General features: G+C 32.5%; 3 protein-coding genes across 3 annotated transcripts in view; 2 read left to right on the top strand and 1 right to left on the bottom strand.

The window, feature by feature from the left end:
* The window catches only part of LOC119828365 (LIM/homeobox protein Lhx3), a 34,451-nt gene extending 30,641 nt beyond the window's left edge, over positions 1-3,810 (bottom strand). The window contains exon 1 of the mRNA XM_038350504.1: positions 3,520-3,810. Coding sequence (XP_038206432.1) covers positions 3,520-3,664 — 145 coding nt within the window. The 5' untranslated portion in view covers positions 3,665-3,810. The remainder of the gene's footprint in view (positions 1-3,519) is intronic.
* Positions 3,811-5,462: 1,652 nt separating this feature from the next.
* On the top strand, positions 5,463-12,147 carry LOC119833113. The gene is made up of 5 exons (XM_038357042.1): positions 5,463-5,627; positions 5,709-7,864; positions 8,366-9,424; positions 9,989-11,547; positions 11,852-12,147. The coding sequence occupies exons 1-5, from the start codon at positions 5,463-5,465 to the stop codon at positions 12,145-12,147; spliced, it is 5,235 nt and encodes a 1,744-aa protein (XP_038212970.1).
* A 3,227-nt stretch (positions 12,148-15,374) lies between these two features.
* On the top strand, positions 15,375-19,447 carry LOC119831691 (aromatic-L-amino-acid decarboxylase-like). The gene is made up of 5 exons (XM_038355152.1): positions 15,375-15,575; positions 16,658-16,778; positions 16,861-16,974; positions 17,074-17,193; positions 18,104-19,447. Exons 1-5 carry the CDS (start codon positions 15,496-15,498, stop codon positions 19,175-19,177), a joined length of 1,509 nt encoding a protein of 502 aa, XP_038211080.1. The 5' UTR covers positions 15,375-15,495; the 3' UTR covers positions 19,178-19,447.
* The last annotated feature ends 481 nt before the right edge of the window (positions 19,448-19,928 follow it).

The raw sequence follows: 19,928 nt of genomic DNA, 5'->3' as shown, positions 1-19,928 counted from the left end.
AACAGTATATATTTTCTAAAGATGCGTACGCGAGTGCATGCAAAGAAATAAGAATTGTTTTTCATCTGTCGATGGGAAGAAATCGCGTAAGCTTACAATCTCGCCACGAGGCACGATGAAGGTCCTTGATTGATTAAAACGTTAACAAAGGGATAAAGTTGATCACTCCGCTTTGTACTGTGAAGCCCTTTATATTCGAGTAATCAAAGAATACGCCCTATACAAAATCATTCATTTAAAATATGACTTTCACGACCTTTACTTATTACATTTCATATTTTTCTTTTTTTATTTCTATCTTTTTCATATCTATAATAACGACTGAGAATTTGTACATGTATTTTATTCGCATATACTTTAATTTAATTAAGTTAAAATAAAAAAAAAGTTAAATAGTTGGAATACTAAAGAATTTTTAGTAATTATTTACTATTTAAATATTATACATGTACCTTTTATATACCCAGTGTGTATCATTGCATTATCGGATACATTGTATTTCAAACATATTATCAAACAGTAAGCGGACGAGCCGCGAGCGGAAAGCTAATAAGAGTAATGCTATAAACTTTGCGAATGTTCCAGTATTTGTAATACATAAATATTATCTATCAATCCCTATAAAATAACTCTAATTTCGACCGGAATAAATCTAAGGTGAAACAAGGTATCGATCACAAGTTAGTAGCAGCTTTCCGCCAGATGTCACCCCCCGCGGCGCGTGTGATGAGCCCATGGAAATTAATTATCATAACCCTCTTTTGTTTTAGTAGTTTTTTATATTAGAATAATTTATATTTATGTCATAATATATATGAATTTACCTTATTTTTATAATTGTACTATAGACGCCTACAATATGTACAAAATTTTGATATTATATTTATTTATTTAAATTATTTATTGCGCAATCATAACATATTCATTAAAAACATAAAAACATACAAATGGAATAAAAGGCGGTCTAAGGTAGGTATTGCCAGCGGACAACGAAGATATTACAACATTATTTAAAGCCTACAATGCATAATATTATGTTCCATATAATATATTCTTAGGTAATTTATATATATGCAGAAGTGTTTGAGCTTATCTAAAATTAATATAAGAAGACAAAAATATAAGATCCATTATTTATTAGATACCGAAAGATTACCTGTGAAAGAAAGTTATCATTTTATGCATTATCATTTATTTCTCATAGTAAAGCAGGAAGGAAGCGATTCGCCGCGCACGCGCCGCCACGTGACCATTTCCGCTGCTAATGCGCTCATATAATAGGAGACGTCACCTTTCTTCACACATTACACTAAACATTCCGGTAATAAGTCGTTAATCGTTTCCGAAAATGTAGAAAATGTATATAGGCCCACCACGCTGGCCAAATGCGGATTAGCAGATGTCAAATGTCAGTCAGTTTGTTTGATTCCTTAGACATGCCGGTTTTCTCATCGTGTATTCCTTCAACAATTCGAGTAATAGTGTTATGGATAGGGTCCAGATAAATTCGCGTCCGTGCTAAGATGTAGTAGCTCTTCTGGCTGGCATCGAGGATCACAACGACAAAAAACAGATAAATTGAAAAACAATTCATTTGGCGTGCTATCTGGTCTCGAAATCCCGACTATTATATTGAAGTTCAAAGTATTTATCATTTTACCGTCACCGCTCAAATAAAACAATAATTAAAACAAATATACCCATTTATAGTTTAGTTGGAACATAAAAAAAAATATAATTAAAAATGCTAACATTCTCAAATACTACGATTAATTCAAGAAAATTGTATTATTTAAATAGAAATTTATACGTCTTTCAGTGGTTATTTAGTCTACAAATAATCAATTAGGTTTTTGTATTTAAAATCATTTGAATAATTCCTTATAGTCTCTTATTTATAAAAAGCATCACATAGTACACATAGTTTTAGATTTTAAACATTTTCGTACTCTTCGTTAAAAAGATAACACTTAATTATTCTTAATTCAGTATACATTTTTAATGAGAGTAATAAATTTAAATATGTATTTAGAACTGGAAATTTTTTAAATTTGTGTTTTCCCACGTTCTATAGTGTATTTATTCCAAGCACAATTTCGTTAAATTCGTATTATGGAAGTATAACAATACCCAAACAATACAAAGAGTTTTATTAAAAATAATGACCGCTTTCGCCGCTAGCGAATAAACTCTCCCTATAAATCATAAGTAAGGATAGGTATGCAATATGATGGGGTTCTAAAACCATAATAATAGTGATCAAATATGAATTCAGAAGTAATCTTTATCAGTTCCCCAGTTAGATGTATGTATATGAAGTAGATACGTTATCGATATTTCGTGAATATCTTATGAATTACCACAAAAATAAATATTGTTGCAATCCATCGAAAAAAATTCTTAGATTGTAATTTTAAGATTTAACAGGAGATCCCGTACAAACTTAGCTTAGCTTAGTTTTCTATTTATGAAAAATAACTTTTGACTGAAAGTTAATTCTAGGAAAAAAATCGTAAGCCTCTTGCGAGTAACATAAAGAGAGAATATAAAAATAATTTAGTTAAGTGCGACAATATCGAAATAATAGCTCGCGTTAAAATCAAAAGGACTGATCGGCGCTCGTGACTAAGTCGGTAAGAGCACTTAACTTGATTACATGCGTTTGAAGGCCTGCTGGGCGCGTAAAAAGTATGTATAAACAAAACTTAATGTGGAGGGATGTGGTTCGGGTTGACGCGTGGCGTGGGTGGCGTCACCACTTGCCTCGCACCAGAACACGCGCCGATAATTTCAACTTACCATATTGAAACGACTCCACGCTTTGTACATGTAATTATAGTGATAGGAACGATGTTTTCAAAAATGAGACTCTTTTATAGATATGTTACTGTTGTTATAGTATGTAGTTTATAAAATTACATTAAATTTAGAGTGCTACTTGAATATCAAAGGATACATACATTATTAAAATGTTCAAAGAGTTATTCAGGTATCTTTAATAAACAGATTTTAAATTTTAAATAAGTTTTCTAATATCCATTGTCTATGAATTGAAATGATCAAGATAGAGTATTTAACATGCAAACTAGATATGAATACACCTCTAGTGTTTATGGGCGGCGGTTGTGGTTTTATATAAGAATTATAAAATCGTGAGATCTTCTCAATGAAAAAAGGATTTGTTACCTTTCAATCAAACAATGTTTTTATCTTGCTCACATAAATTAGTTGTGGAAATTTTATTTTGTTGCAACTAATTTATAATCTAAGAATATGAATAATTGGAAAATTATAATATAATAACGATTTATTTATTTTTTTAAAGTTTAAATACGTACTTAGTTACTTACTACTTACGTTATAAAAAGGTTACATGATAATCATTTTAATTTCTCCTTTCCATATAAAGATTGAAACTTACAATAAAAAATACTTATTAAACAACCCAACTAAATTAGAATTGTTGTTAGCTGTAATAGTTGAGTTTCAGGCTTATTTTCTTTAGAAACTTACGCATACCTTCAAGCGCCTTATTTCTCGCAAGCAATGCTAGAAGTACATCTGGCTGCGGTGGGTCCAATGGGTGCATAACCTCCAAAGACGCAGCCATAGAAGCGATCCGCCGATCTCTTTCAGATTCCACTTCACCGAATCCCGATTCCATGAATTCACAACACTACGTCCTATAATCACAAAGTAAACATTCAACTCCGCGATTCACCATTCCGCAAAGAGGCCTGGCATGCACGGGCTTCCAGTCATAGTCGAAGCACTTAGAAGCAGCAGGCGTCACGGCGGAGAAAAGCCGAGCCCACGTGGCGGCGCCGCCCACGCCCGCCTCTGCGCCGCTCTTGCCACGCCGCCCTCCCATTGAGAAGTCATTTTTTACCCCCTGTATCTGATAAACCCTCGGGCGAGGGGTACCGCGGGGCTCCCCCGCCCCGAACTAATTTTCCCGAATCGTATGACACACCCCCGGTGCTTACATCCATCTACAATATTAGTACACGTTATCCCGTTCGCGAGGGCATTTCGTTTCTATTCAACTGGCATCATAACGTTGTAAAGAAAAAAATGTTATAATTGCATAACATAAAGACGATAAGCTTCAAAAATATTACAGGCTTCATCAGGAAATGATTTGACAGATTTTATTTTGCTGAAAATTATATTGATATGTTCATAGCGGCTTAGTTTGTAAGAACTACGCTTGCAGATTGGTTCGATATTAATAAAAACACAGATTTTTACCAACTTGGTACTTTTTTGTCCTTTTTCTACTATATTATCATATGATTATCATTATCTTTAATATTATCTGCTCTTACCATTGTTGCGTTTTATAGACTTTTTGAACCTTGTCTTAAATCAGACATTGTGGATTTATTCTCCTAGAGGTTTATTAAACCTCTAGGAGAATAAATCCTTCTTTCGGCATTAAATAAGACAAATGAATGGGTTTTCTTTTCGATTATTATTATAAAAGAGTTGATTCACCATAATCTGCCGGCATCTATGGTTAGGTTAATTAGTTTAGATTAACATGTAGCTAAAATAAAATGTGTGTTCTCAGGCACCCGTATCGCATTGATAAAGGGCAGTTTTTTAGTAATAGTTTTGTGAAAGAAAAAAAAAAATATCGATACAATTTCACTGTATTTTTTATCTTAGATAATAATAAGTATTTTTGCTTAATCTTATGAGTGCGTTTCATTAAACCAAGTTAAACAATAATATTTTTTGCAAACAATCCATTCTGTGATATTTTTTATTGTCATTATAAATTTACCTAAGCTTATTTTAAATTATTTATTAATTGGTGTAGCTAATTCTTTTTAAAAACTTTCAAGTTTCAATATCATGTCCTTCTATTTTTATGTGTGTACCGACCAAAAAAATCTTATTGTGCAATATTATTTACATAATACACGCAATATCATCTCATTGTTTAGCACTACTAGTACCGTGTAAACGGGCCATCTTCATATCTCTCTTATAATGTGTATAGAATTTATTCTCACTATTATTTGAAGATATTTCACAATCTTATATATAAATTAAACAATTTCTTGTCCTAATTAATGTATTTCAATTATTACAAAACATTACATATTATATTGTATCTACCGTATTAAAATAGTTTTCTTTAAGCTTGAAGGTAAATAAGCTACGCTGATACTAAAGCCAAAGTTTTGGTACTGAATTTATTTAACATTGTCTACTTCTATCTTTTTAGTCAGCTTTATATTAACGATTATGTAGTAATATGTAGTATAAAACTTTAAAAAAACCTTCATAATCGTCATAACCATACCACAATAAAAATTACAATGACGTTACCCGGAAATGTCGTTATTTATGATATTTACGTAAATGTCAATAATTTTCAATCGTATTTGTATTTTAGTATTAGTATATTATAATATTTGTATACCTACTTTTACTAACGTTTTGTAGAAAATATGTACAGCTGTAACTTTAATAATTTAGATAATGTTTTTAAAAGATTTAAGGTGGTAGAATTTCCTATATCGTTTGTTGGACTATCCACATCCCAAGTATTGGACGTCGAAAATGATTTAACTACTTGCGCATTTCTGAAGACAATATATGACGGAAAGCTCTTGGTCTGCATAATTATTCGTATAATAAATTAATAAATGCGTTTTACGTTTTACAAAGAAGTAACAATGACTGATTGTTCACAGAAATTTGACGACGCTCGTGAAATATCTGCATCGCATAGAGCTTTTACCATAATTCCAAATGATGATCGTTCTATAGACATTACTTTTACACCAAAAACTGAATGCATATCTAAAGCAAAAAGGAGCAAGGAATTTGACAACAGATTTGTTTTTGACCTAAGATTAATAAAAATAGATGGAAGCCGATGCTGCTATAATGAATTGCATTCAGAAATTGGCAGATATTATATAAGTGGGCAATTTGAATATTGCAAAATAAGTCATACGCCTGAAATAGTTAATTTTGGAGATGTAGTGATCAACACACGAACAACTAAATCTATTAGAATTTGGAATGAATCTAATCAAATGTCTGCCAGGATGATGTATAAACGAGTAACAGGTTTTGAAGTAACCCCACAGAAATTTAGTGTTCCTCCAAATTCTTCTCGGAAAGTAACAATTTCAATAAAGCCTACATGCCTTAAGTTGAGCAACAAAATTACTTTTGAAATAAGAAACCCTCATGACAAGTACGAGAAACCGTTACATGATGAAGAGGAAATCGATACAAATTTTATTGAATATACAGTGAAATTTAAATTAAATGTCATTTGCCAAAAGATAACAATAAAGACAAAATTAGAATCACTTCATAAATTACACGATGTAAACCCAGCGTATACGTATACAGGGTCTGAATTAGAAAAGCATTTACAACGTAAAAACGTTGCTTTTAAGCATTTGCAAATTTCAAAATCTTCGTATGCAAAAAAGACTATATTTGAAAAATTTAGCACAGGAAAAGAGAGGTGCTATTCATATACATCAGCAAAACCAATTCCTAATGATGGAAATTTTTGTAAAAAAATTAAGGAAGATATTCTACCCTATGATTTATTTGGAATCGTCTTCGCGCCTTATTGTTTAAATTTTGGAAGAGTTGGTTTACTTACATATGGAGAACACGACTTAATTATTCAAAATAAAACAAAGCACGAACTTAACATCGATTTTGTAAAAGACAGTTGTGTTCTCTATGGAAACGAGAAAAAGAGAACTTTGAAAATAAAACTTCGTCCGTATATCGAGAAAATAATAACGATCCATTGCTTAGGATCTTTTGAAGGAGCACTAAATGGAACATTTGATTATATCATTAGTCAGAAATACTATAGAAAACACCCTTACAGCCTCCAAGTCGGGAACCCAAGTCTCATGTTGTACGACAAATGTTTAAAATTTGGAATGGTAACCGCTGAAAGTTTTGTAACTTCAGTACCAATTAAAATATATAATCATTTCAATACTCCTGTTAATTTTAAATGGAATGAATTTCATTCTGATACACCATTTGAAATATCACCTACTTCTGGCATAATACCTGAACATTCCTGTAAGATTTGTGATGTAATGTATGTGTGTAAAGCTACAAAAACTAAAAGTCATGAAGTGGATCTCGTATCGGAAGGGAATCACATTAAAATAATACCAGTGGAGCTGAATGTCATCACACGAAAACTAACAATTAAATTTTTACAATTAGCCGTAGTTTTCAAAGACATTGCCTTAAATGTGGAGACAGTAGAAATGGTAAAACTTGAGAATTCATCCCGAGAGATTGCTTTATTTCATGTGGTAGAACCGTTAATACCGGGGTTGAAAATAGAGCCTATGTGTGGCATAATTCGCCCTAAAATGATTCTTAACTTTGAAATTACAGTAAAAATACCTTGCATTTTAGAGTTTTCATTCGATATCTACGTTAAAATAAATAACAAAGAGAATGTTATCCTGCCAATAAGTGGTAATGTTGTTGAGCCGAAAATATTGATTCATCCAAAAAATATATTTATGTCCAGAGTTCCGTGTGATATGATTACATATGTACCCGTAACTTTTCAAAACTTAAGTACCTTACACACAATTGTAGAAATACTTGATACCGGTGATGAAAATATATTCAATGTATATACGGCAGTAGGAAATGAAAAAAAGAGACTGTTTGAATTTTCAATTGAAGGAGGACAGACGAAAACTGTGTTTATTAAAATTTGTGATGTTTTTCGACGAGAATATGAAATGTACATACCTTTCAAAATAAATGGCATACTAGGTCCGCCCTGCGAAGATACTTCCTCAACAGAACTTCGTTATTACATTGGTGAACATGAAAAGTACGTATTTTCAACCGACGTTCCAAAAAGGAGGAGGTTCTCATGTGAACTGTTTTTAGGCTTTGTTGCTCGATAACTCCGTGAGCTTTTCAACCGATTGACGTGATTTCTTTGTATTTTCATGTCGATTCGTATTGATTGGAAATTGTTCTCATTTGAATCTCAATTTACAGCTGCCCCCCTCCCTGCCATGAGCGGCTGTGACCTTTTATATAATTATTAAAATGGCCCCACTCCATACATACTTAACATATATATTATTTTTGATTATAGTTGACCTAGCAAATACTGTCCTACCTTACTCTTAATATTTAACATTTTGAAATAAAGATGTTGGCCGATTTTCAGACCTACACGATATGCAAACAAAATTTCGTAAAAATTGGACCAACCGTTTTGAGAATTTTATATATATTCACACCATGTTTTTTTTTTGTATTTTGCATTTTCACACTAAAGTAAATCTTAAGAAATTCTAATATTTGGAATTTCTTTTCACAGATGTTATGAAAATAATTCGAAGGTCAAATTGAAAACAGTTAACAAAGATATAAGCTATTGTCGATTGACTGGTGTAATTACCGTGCCATGGATAAATTTTTCAGTGGATGAATTTGAACTAAGTTGTGGCACAAATAAAAGCGCCCAATTAGACTTCACAATGACCAACGTGTCTAAGTACAATTTATATATTACTATTTTAACTGCGAAGTTGTCTCCAATTTTCACGCTAGATTTACATACCGACGATAGCCAGTCAATAATTAACGAAACCCATATCAAATTTGAATTGGACCGAGGAATGATAGCAAATTTTACTCTAAGCTTTCACCCTAAAAGCCATGGACGATTTGTGTCTGTAGCATTATTATATCTGGATAAACAAATGACGATACCATACTATAATTTAACTTTTATTGGAAAAAAACAGACACCTGATATGGTTCCAAGCACTCACAGAATCATTTTTCCTCCATGCCACCCTATCGAAGAAACATCTCGAGACATAACCCTCCGAATAGAAGCAATCTCAAATATCGAAGACTTTTCCTGTTGTTCGAAAGAAGAACCAAATATTATTGTAAAAATTATAGAAACCGACATTATAAAAGAATATGATAAAAGTTATACTGTCGCTACCGTGAAAATCACAGCAAGCTGTAAAGTTTCTTACGCAAGAAGCATGACACTTAACTTCAGCCATATTAGTGGTTCATGTTGTGATGTTGAAGTCAGTTTTTGTTTTACATATTGTCCCTTGACATTACATACAAACAATTTTGTTAAACCTAATGAAAATCCATATCCCTTTTATCCGCTTGATACACAAACTGAACTTTATGAATACATGGAGGCGTGTACAAATTTTCTAGAGAAATGGATGTTTCAACAAGGATTTAGAAGAGATTTATATCCTATAATACCGGATACATTTCATGCTATTTCTACAGCCTTATCATCTCAAGGTGGAGGCACAAAAACAAAGGGGATAAATGTGTCCTATTTAAATTTTGTCAAAAGAATCGCCGGCCCACTAATGAAACACGTCCGTAAAATAACGTTAGTGATATAAACTACCCAAATTACTCTATATTATAATTGTAGCTTCCCTTTTTCTTATTCTTAGGAACGCCAATAATAACATTCATATTCAGTTAAATATGCTCATAATTACACAATTAGGAATCTCATCAATTCGCACACTTCTCAGCCCTAACCGCAACTGAATTGTATGTACATACTTAAGCATAGAACTGAGGGTGCTAGGTTCGATTTCCGGAACTTACATGCAATTCGTAACATAGCGGGACTATCTGTAAAAAAAATTGATTGCTGAAACAGATTTTAGATGCATCTACGAGTATCTTTGCCCACAGCAGATAGTCAGCGACATAAATTCTACCTACAACACTAGTAAAATAATTGATAATACACCTATCACAACGTATTAATTTTTTTTTTGTTGTCTCGTATAATCATTATTATTATACTATCCTCCATTCTTATTATTCTTCTGTGTATATAATTTTTGTAGGTAGCTAAGCACTTGATTAATTAAGCTATTTACCACAATATCTTGCAGTTAATAAAATCGTTTAATAAACTCCGATTTCATATTTTCAGTGTAACTGGTGTCGATGAAAACTTCAAAATTATAAAGGAAATTCACGACACTTACCGTGAAATAATAAGTTTACTAAGATGCCGCGGTGCAAATTTATGGGTTCTTCAAGCAAAATTTTTATTAAGTTACGAACAATTCATGATTTACTCTGAAAATGTTACTCCGAAATGCAATGCTGATATCATTCTAACCCAGGAATTAATATCAGATGTAACACTATTCAATAGACTAAACAAACAGAGTTGGATTGATTTTATTTTACAAAGTTATAAAGTTTTTGTAATGGATAGCTGTTTTTTCGATTGTGTTTGCGTTAGTTCGCAACCCCGAGATGTCGTGAAAGTTATAATTGATTGGTTTAATGAAAACATATCACACCAACATAATGCGCTGCGAGGGAAAGATAAACCAGTAAAAACCATAACAAACATAACTACCGATCTTTCGGACGGTGTTGCCTTTATATCTGTTATTTTGACCTTCTGCCCATTTATGGCTAATCATTTTACGCTGTTTTGTGAGATAAGTAATACAGATTCTTATAGCTGTATTATAAATAATGCTTGTCTAGTTATTGACGCCATGAACCTTCTAAGACTTTATTTTCCAATAAGCAGTAAAGATTTTTTACAACCAAATTATTTACTCATGCTATTTTTATCAGTTCACTTATATGTTACATTACCCATGTTCACGCCTAGAGATGCTGTTCAATTTTACCCTCCACTTCTCAGAAGTTCTACTCGACAAGTTGCCATAAATCCCTCTAGTCAAGAATCATTAATTTTCAATCACATAATCCTTCAAAACACAAAGAATAATTTTACCGTAGAAAAAGCATCTCCACCTGATAATGGTAAGAAAATGTTTCTAAGCGTGAAATATAATGCAAATTTTGCGGAAAAGGAAACGGCCGTTCTTCTTGTGCATGGATATAATAAAACAAGAATATTTGACACTTACATAGTATTTATACTACATGGCTACATAGGTTTATTGAATCCAATCAGAAAGTGTAAAGTCACAGGACCGTTGTATCGGCCGAATAGAGTAGATGTTCTGGTAGCTTCGCCTTTTGCCGTAACTGCAACGTTTAAACTATATCTAACCGACATTGAACCCACAATTCCAATTGAGTACAAGGAGGAAGTAAAACCAAGGTTCTTTATACGACGCCTGAATCTTATAGACAAGGAGATTTCTCTGACAGGATTGCCTAAAGAGAGTGGACAAGAAGTGCAAGAACACAAATTGTATTTACAAATAATATGCTTAAGTACCCAACTTGGCAACTCATGGGTTTGGTTTAAAAGTGAAATTGGCGAATTTTACATAAAAATAACAACCCAAGCTCGATGGGATTTAGCAATTGATACCCTACAAGCTAAAGTAAGAACCTGGCCCATGGACCCCTGCAGCTGTGGCGAGGCCTGTGAATGTTACAGAACAACAGTTTTAACTATCCCACATAAAAACGAATTAATGTTAAAGTCACTACGCTATTCTTTACTCGAACATGCCTCGGAAACAATGATGCAAGTATATGATCAACTGATAGGTGCGCACACATTAATCTGTTTAAAAATTATCACATACTAGCTGCGCCCCGCGGCTTCACCCGCGTAAGTCCGTATCCCGTTGGAATATCGGGATAAAAAGTTGCCTGTATGTTATTCCAGTTATCCAGCTGTCTACGTACCAAATTTCATTACAATCAGCTCAGTAGTTTTCGCGTGAAAGAGTAACAAACGCACACACATCCTTACAAACTTTCGCATTTATAATATGAGTAGGATTTTTAATATTGACAAAATTTGTACTCGATTCGTAGGTACTGTTCATCTTATGTTATAATTTTTCAGAGACGGCTACCGGAAAAATAATTTTGAGCATGTTACTAAGTGAAGGTGGAACAAATTTATCAGATGTGCAACACATCTTACGCAGTGAAAGCTCTTATAGAATCACATCCCGCGCTCTGCTACCGCGTTTGGATCGCGTCACTTTATTGCAACATACAAACGCTATTCTAATACTACCTGTGACTATCCCAGCTCAGGAAAAGTCCGAAAAATACTCAGTCACTTTTACTTCTGATTGTGGAATGGACATACGCACATACAGAATACTGTTTATTGAGTCGTCACCAAGTGAATAATTGTTATTATTTTTAGCATAACACTCACGGAAAAACAAGCTGTAAACAATAGTGCGTTCCTCCATTGTTTGTATGATTGCGTACTAGGAGTATGTATATTTATACCTAGCTATTTATTTAAAAATTTAGACTTGCTGAGATAACGGAGGAGTTAACAGAGGTACTCACTAATCACTATGTATATCGATATTTAAATTATGTTTGCTTTGTCTTTATCGTTAAATGATCTTAATTTAAAATGAACATGTTAATGAATATAGAAGCAAAGTTCAACATTGAATTGTTTGTTACTTTTTTAATTTAATTTTAAACGAATCGTATCGAAGTTGACAGCAACTCAAAATTTTCAACAAATGCTGTGAACTGACCTTCAAAGTAATGGCTGTTATTATAATCATTAAAATTACAGATATACAGTTGCATAATAAAGCAATAGTTATTGTTAGGAAATAACGTTCCTTTATAAACATTGTTATATAATTATACCTACTATTTACGATTGATTTTTTTAATATCCGTGTTCACATAAAAAATAAATTTGTTTGTCGGCTTACAATCTAATTCGATAACGAAAACGGCGTAATATATACTAGCGTAAATAATTCACGTTATTGTTTGATTATATTTTGCTCTTGAAAAATACAATTTTGACCTTGATAAAGCTGTTAGTTTTATTTTTGCACGATTTAATGCATATTTTTACTTAAAAACAACTTCCTGAAAATTTGAAAACATGTCTGTATTTTTAAGTAAGAGTTTTAAAATTGGTCGAATAAATCAATATAAGCAAGCTCTGCAGAGTGTACTCGTATATAATAGTTTCAGCTTTTTAAACGTAAAAAAAATATTTTAATTGTAAGGCAAGCGGAAAATTATTTAATGTCGGTGTCATTTAGTCGGCTGAAACTGGGTAAACAGATAGTGAAGGCATCCGATAACAAAAGATTTTTGGTAGATTCTACATCCAAGGGGATAAAATAAGGGGCTTGTATCATGAAAATTAATTTTTAACACGCGGGCGAAGCTGCGGGCAACAGCTAGTATAGAAAAATACTTAAACACTATAAAATATAATTGCTAGGATCAGTGTTAAATATCTTAGTTACTCTTGGAATACTAAAATATATCTATAAAGTACTAATTGCGCTGTTTTGTCTCACGATACTTGAAACTAATACTAAAACTCTAATTGCCATTGTAGGATAATCAGAGATAATGAATTTTTTTATTTATACTAAACGAATAGGAAGCGTTCTTTGTATTTCGATGTCGCGTCGCTAAAATTGTATAGGAAATGAATAGAGGGGTTACTGGTACGGTACCGCGCCACCTGTCGCCTTGACCAAACAATTTATTACGCTTCACCGAACGGTACTTAACATGTTTTATTTTTATGGTGATTCTCGATGCCAGCCTGAGGGGCTACTACATCTTAACACGGACGCGTGGGTGAACTGTGGGTTCACCCTGGTAGCGACACGCTCAAGGGCGTCCCCCCTTGTTGGGGACCGCGAACTTCGGCTTGGGCTATCGCATGAATGGAGGGGGCCGGTGGGGCCGTACTCGGTCGGGGTACTATCATATCATTTTATTTCATAGTACTAAGATCTAGGAGCACAATATCATTTACAATATCTTACTATATACAAATTCCGTGTCACATTGTTTGTCTACGATGGACTCCTAAACTACTAAACCATTTTAATCAAATTTTCAATCATTTGCATTTTGATCCAACTCAAAAGATAGGATTGTTTATATTATTACATTTGATACATGACTACTCGGGTGGAGGCGGCGCGTGCAGCTAGTTGCGAATTAATTAATTGTAATTGATAATCTAAAAATCCATTTCTTGGATATAACAACTTATTCTGTAACATGAAGTATATTTCAAAACCGAAAAGTACAAAACTTGTATCAGGTTTTGGTTATAGCAAGTCGGGTTGAAGAGAAAGTAAAATAACAAGAGTCAATTTCTTTTACTTTTTATTGCATTTATTAAGTAGATACAATAATATACACGCGCAATAAGACATACAAATCGAGCGTTATTTACGATATTTCTCCTGCCTGCGAGACGTGCTATATCGCCAATCAAAAAAAAGCTTTCTCCACATGCCAAATACATGGCTTCAGTAGTTGGGCGTCACAGTATGCTGTCTAAGAACTATGGAGCTCCAAACACGGTTCAAATAATATCCTAATCTAATCCTAAATTACCAACTGGAATGAAATAAATATCAGTAATAGTGTCAGGAATCCTTGTTTAATAAAGCATAGTATGTATTTTTATGTTGTTATTTTATACTAATGCTAGCTGCGCCCCTCGATTTCACCCGCGTAAGTCCGCATCCCATAGGATTATCGGGAAAAAATGTTGCCTATATGTTATTCCAGTTGTACAGCTGTCTACGTACCAATTTTCATTGCAATCGGTTCAGAAGTTTTTCCGTGAAAGAGTAACAAACACACACACACATCCTTACAAACTTTCGCATTTATAATATTAGTAGGATTAGTATGAAGGATAGTAGGATAGGATTATAAAGCTGAACAGTTTGTCCATTTGAACGCGCTAGTCTCAGGATCTAGTTCGTTCTTTCAGTGTTAGACAGCCCATTTATTGAGGAAAATTTTAAGCTATATAACATCAGGTACTACGTGGATACAACCGCAGGGCACAGCTAGTTTATAAATGTTCACAAGATATTGGTACACAATTTTACAAAAAAAAATTAATTCATGGTTTATAAAATATGTTTACCTACAAATACACATTTTGCAAATCATTGTGTATCTAACACTTGAAAACGCTGCAAAGGTGTCTCCATAAAAAGTTTCTAAAAATAAACGAATTTATACTGCATTTTTAAAAACTACAATCCAACATCTAAAACATAAGTATTAAATTAAATTAATACTTATGTTTAATAAATAATTAAAAAGGTTCTAACCTAAAATATCTCACTTTAACTATTATAAAATGTTTTTTGCAAACGTAAGTAAGTAGGCGTAATATACAATTAAATAATATTGAACAAAACTAATATATATGTAATTCACATTTAGTCGCCGTATGATTTATTTATCTTAATGGATACTATATTTTATTTATTATAAAATAACATTTTTGCGGTTCTTTTTTCAAAAAAAAAAAACGATGTAAACGTCGACGCCGGTTCCTAACGTAGAAAGCTGGTCGGCGAGTATAAATCTCCATCTCTTGGAGAATCACGACCATTGTCTCGTTATCCGTCCCATCGGCCTCAAGTGCCCCCTTCTTTTATGAGCTACAATAAATTTTCTTATTTGCCTGGTTGACGTTCTGTGTAACAGTGCAGTGCAATGGATTCCCAGCAGTTTCGCGAATTTGGAAAAGCTGCTATAGACTTCGTTGCTGATTTTTATGATAACGTTCGAGACGGGTGAGTTGTTACATGTATTCAATAGGTTATTTCGCGTGAAATATAAGAAATATGAATTGTAAGTAAGAAAATATAATAAAACACAAACCAATTTACTGAACAAATTTAAATTCTATCTTATATAATATCTCAGTGCTTCTTTTTCTTTTAATTTATTTTGTTGTATCTTCCATTTATTATACTATTTTCGCCGATAGATACATAAATATCATAATATATAACAGATTATCTTTATCTATTTTACATTGAATAGTGTTTACTACTTATGTAATTGTTACTAAATAACAACAATTTTGTAATATTTTACCTGCAGTATGAGCTCAGTCTCGGAAACAGTCTGTGTGTCTGTATGCTTAGACCTTTAAAATTGTGCAACAGATTTTGATGGAGTTTTTTTTTAATATATAGAGTGATGCAAGAGGAAGGCTTATATGTGTATGACGTGGATAAATTAGTATAAATAAACTATAAATTTGCATTCATCAAAAAATATGATGTATTGTTAGGATTTATATACTTATTAGTCAAAATTTGTAGATAACTGCATGTTATTTCTGAACTTTTTTAAGACTAATATGTCATCTTTAATCTATAAATATAATATAAATAGAGTGAATTATTTTTATCGAGTCGTTAAAACAATAATCGTATCAGAATTTTTACCACAATACACTTGAGATTAAATACTTGTAGGTACATCAACACATGCAATGTCATTGGGACATGCGATAGATTTTTATTCGATCGTATCTTGGAACCTCAGGGATTCGGTCATTATGTACGAAGTAATCCATCAATTAAACTATAATTGATATACTGATTACTCAACACAATTGTGAACCTAGCATATAATAAAAGGCAATTTTTTCCTTCGATCTCTATTGTTTGTATTATGCAAAATAATTATTGAATATTATTGTTGTTAATTGTTTAAAGTGTGTCATGATTATGAACATGATTAATTTTTATGAAAATATTGCATTGTCAATAGACGCAAATATTATTCCTGTATGTAGATTGTTATTTAGAAGTACTTTACTACGACTCGTACAATGATTTTAAGTAATAAGTATCATTTTTAGAGATGTTCTGCCATCGGTTGAACCGGGACATTTACTAAAAAAATTGCCAGAAAATGCGCCTGAGCAACCTGAAGATTGGCAAACCGTTTTCAAAGATTTCACCAGCACCATAGTACCAGGGGTAAGCAAAATTTTCAATGAAAATTAATAGACACAGTAAATTCTAATGGAATTTTGATATAAACAGATTATTAAATTTTTAGACCACGTTATGGCATTCACCACAATTCCATGGATTTTATCCTACTGGTACTTCATTTCCTAGCATCATTGGTGGCCTACTTAGTGATGGCCTTGGAGTCGTGGGACTAACCTGGGTACGTAAAACTACAATGCAATCATAACTTAACACGGTCAAGTTTGGTTTCATCTAATAAGATTTACTAAAGAATTTTTACAATTATGTGTTATTATAGATGGCGAGCCCTGCTTGCACAGAATTAGAGGTTGTGACTATGAACTGGCTTGGAAAACTCTTCGGCCTTCCAGAAGAGTTCTTAAATTGCTCTTCAGGTCCAGGAGGTGGTGTTATTCAGGTAAAGTAATTTTCGCATCGTACTTTTTCTTTTTTATGCCCGTACATCGATAGATCCATGGATTTCTACCGATAAACACGATTCTTTTTGTATTTCATAGGAAATTGTTATCATTTGTCAAGAATTCTTGACCTGGAAGAATCCCCCACATGAAAGAGGGGAGGATAAAATAGATCGCTACCAATATCAGCCTGTGAGGCAGCGTTAGATAGGATTTTATAGTGATGTTGAGGTTCCATACAATAATTAAAAATATTCTTTAAATCTTTTGTATTTTTTATCAGTATTTTAAAACATTAATTAACTTATGAATAATAATTAGTTCTAAAGTACTTTTGACTCCATTATGTGTTTAAAATAGATTTATTTTGGGGTGGTTTTTGTGATGATAAATAGGGGATGGAGAATGATTCCGGCATGTAGGATATCATCTTTAGAGAGCTGTTTTGATTTCTTACATATCTTATACATTGTTATAATCAATAATTATAATTAATTAATGTTATAGGTATCTATTACGTCATTTGAAACTACGTAATGAAATTAGAAATAAATTTAGGGGTTGGATGTTGGAGCTTGGAGCATAAAAAGATAAGGAAAAATTATTGAGTCAAGAGGGGTAGTTAAAGGAAAATTAAGAGTAACAATAGTTTTTTTTAATTCTAATGTTGCGTTTTTTAAATTACGGGGTTGAAATTTTAAAACTAAAATTTGCTACCTTTACGAATGTTCAGCTAACAGATGAGCTAAAGCTAAACTAATAAAAAAACGTTAAAACGAAGTCCAAATTCGAAGTTCTTATTCAGTTTATTATTTGTTGCTTTTAGTTGGAACGTTGGTGATCGTTTCTGTAGAAAAGTTTTTTACTATAGATAGGTAGATATTCATTCCATAATGCAATATATTTCAGGGTTCTGCTAGTGAAGCAACCATTGTATGCCTATTAGCTGCAAAAGATAAAATGACTCGTCGACTCAAGAAACTCAATCCTGATATAGATGAAGAGCTCACTAAAATAAAGTTTATCGCTTATACGTCTGATCAATGCAATTCATCAGTTGAAAAGGCTGGAGTACTTGGTTCTATGAAAATGAGACTTCTTAAAGCGGATGCCTCTGGAAGGCTGCGCGGGGAAACTCTTAAAAAAGCATTCGAAGAAGACAAAGCTAAAGGTCTAATACCATGTTACGTTGTAGCAAATTTAGGAACCACGGGTACGTGTGCTTTTGACCCTCTATACGAGCTGGGGCCTGTATGTCAAGAAGAAAACGTTTGGTTACACGTTGATGCAGCATATGCTGGTGCCGCTTTCATTTGCCCAGAATATCGAGATTTAATGAAAGGTGTAGAATACGCAGACTCTTTTGATGTGAACGCTCATAAATGGCTTTTGGTTAACTTTGATTGTTCAGCGTTATGGGTAAAAGATTCGTACGATCTTATTAATGCGTTTGATGTACAAAGAATTTACTTAGATGATGTTAAAGCCGAAGTAAAAATTCCAGACTATCGTCACTGGCAGATGCAATTAGGCCGCCGTTTCAGAGCTTTAAAGCTGTGGATGGTCCTAAAGATATATGGTGCTGAAGGTTTACGAGCCCATATAAGAAATCAAATTAGTCTAGCGCAACATTTTGCGAAATTGGTAAGAGCTGATGATAGGTTTATTGTTGAGCCCGAACCAGCTATGGGCTTGGTGTGCTTCAGACTCGCCGAAGGTGATATTCTCACTAAGAAACTATTGGAAAATTTAATAGAGAAAAAACGAATATTTATGGTTGCTGCTTCGTGCAAAAATCGATTCATCATACGTTTAGTTATTTGTTCTCAATTCACAAATAAAGATGACGTAGAAGTAAGTTGGAAACTCATAAAAGATGAGACCGATAAACTTATTCCAAATGATAAAGTCCACATCAAATCACAGTCTATTGCGTCTATTAATCATATTCAAAATATAAGTATTTGTGAAAAGTCTAAGTAAATTCTCCATGTCCAGATGTAGCAGTATCTACCTAATACTTATTGTAAATAGTTCAATGGTTTGTAATTTTAGCATATTTGTAAAGGGATTGAGTACTATTTGTACTGATTATAAGAAAGAATAATTTTAAAGGAAAAATAAATAAAACAAAAGTTACGTGTAAAGTTTTTATTCATTCCATTATCATTGAATAAAAATGAGTCTCAATGTCTGACATGATATGCCTCCGTCATGATGCAATTATTTCATTCATAATATCGAAAAATAAAACACTATCACTATATGTAATTTATATTTTTTATATTAATTATTAGATATTATATACAACTACATTTGTTCTTCATACAGAGACCATAGGAATAACCTTTATCTAAACAATGCTCCTGACAAACTCCATCTTCAGTCGGTTCCTCTTCATTATATTCACATGATACAAACGTTAGCGAACTGATAACTGAAATTTAATATAACACAGTCATTTTTAATTTTAGTAGGTATTTAACTACGTAAAAATGCTCAAATTTTTTATATTATATAAATTATTCAATTGACCGGAAGAAGAAAATCATTTTAGCAAAATATAATTTAAACTTTCAAATAAGCATTATTATTATCATATCTCCTTATACAAATTAAAGTTTTAATAAAATTTAAGAAATTAAATGTTATAATTTGTTCACATATTTTTACGCAATTTAAAGAAAGGTTGCATCAAATCTCTACGTACCACTTTCTTGAGAAGGGTCTTTCA

This window comes from Zerene cesonia, chromosome 1 (genome assembly GCF_012273895.1).
Source record: "Zerene cesonia ecotype Mississippi chromosome 1, Zerene_cesonia_1.1, whole genome shotgun sequence".
Lineage (NCBI taxonomy): Eukaryota > Metazoa > Arthropoda > Insecta > Lepidoptera > Pieridae > Zerene > Zerene cesonia.
The sequence above is the reverse complement of the archived record's forward strand: the minus strand, read 5'-3'. Positions and strand labels throughout refer to the sequence as shown.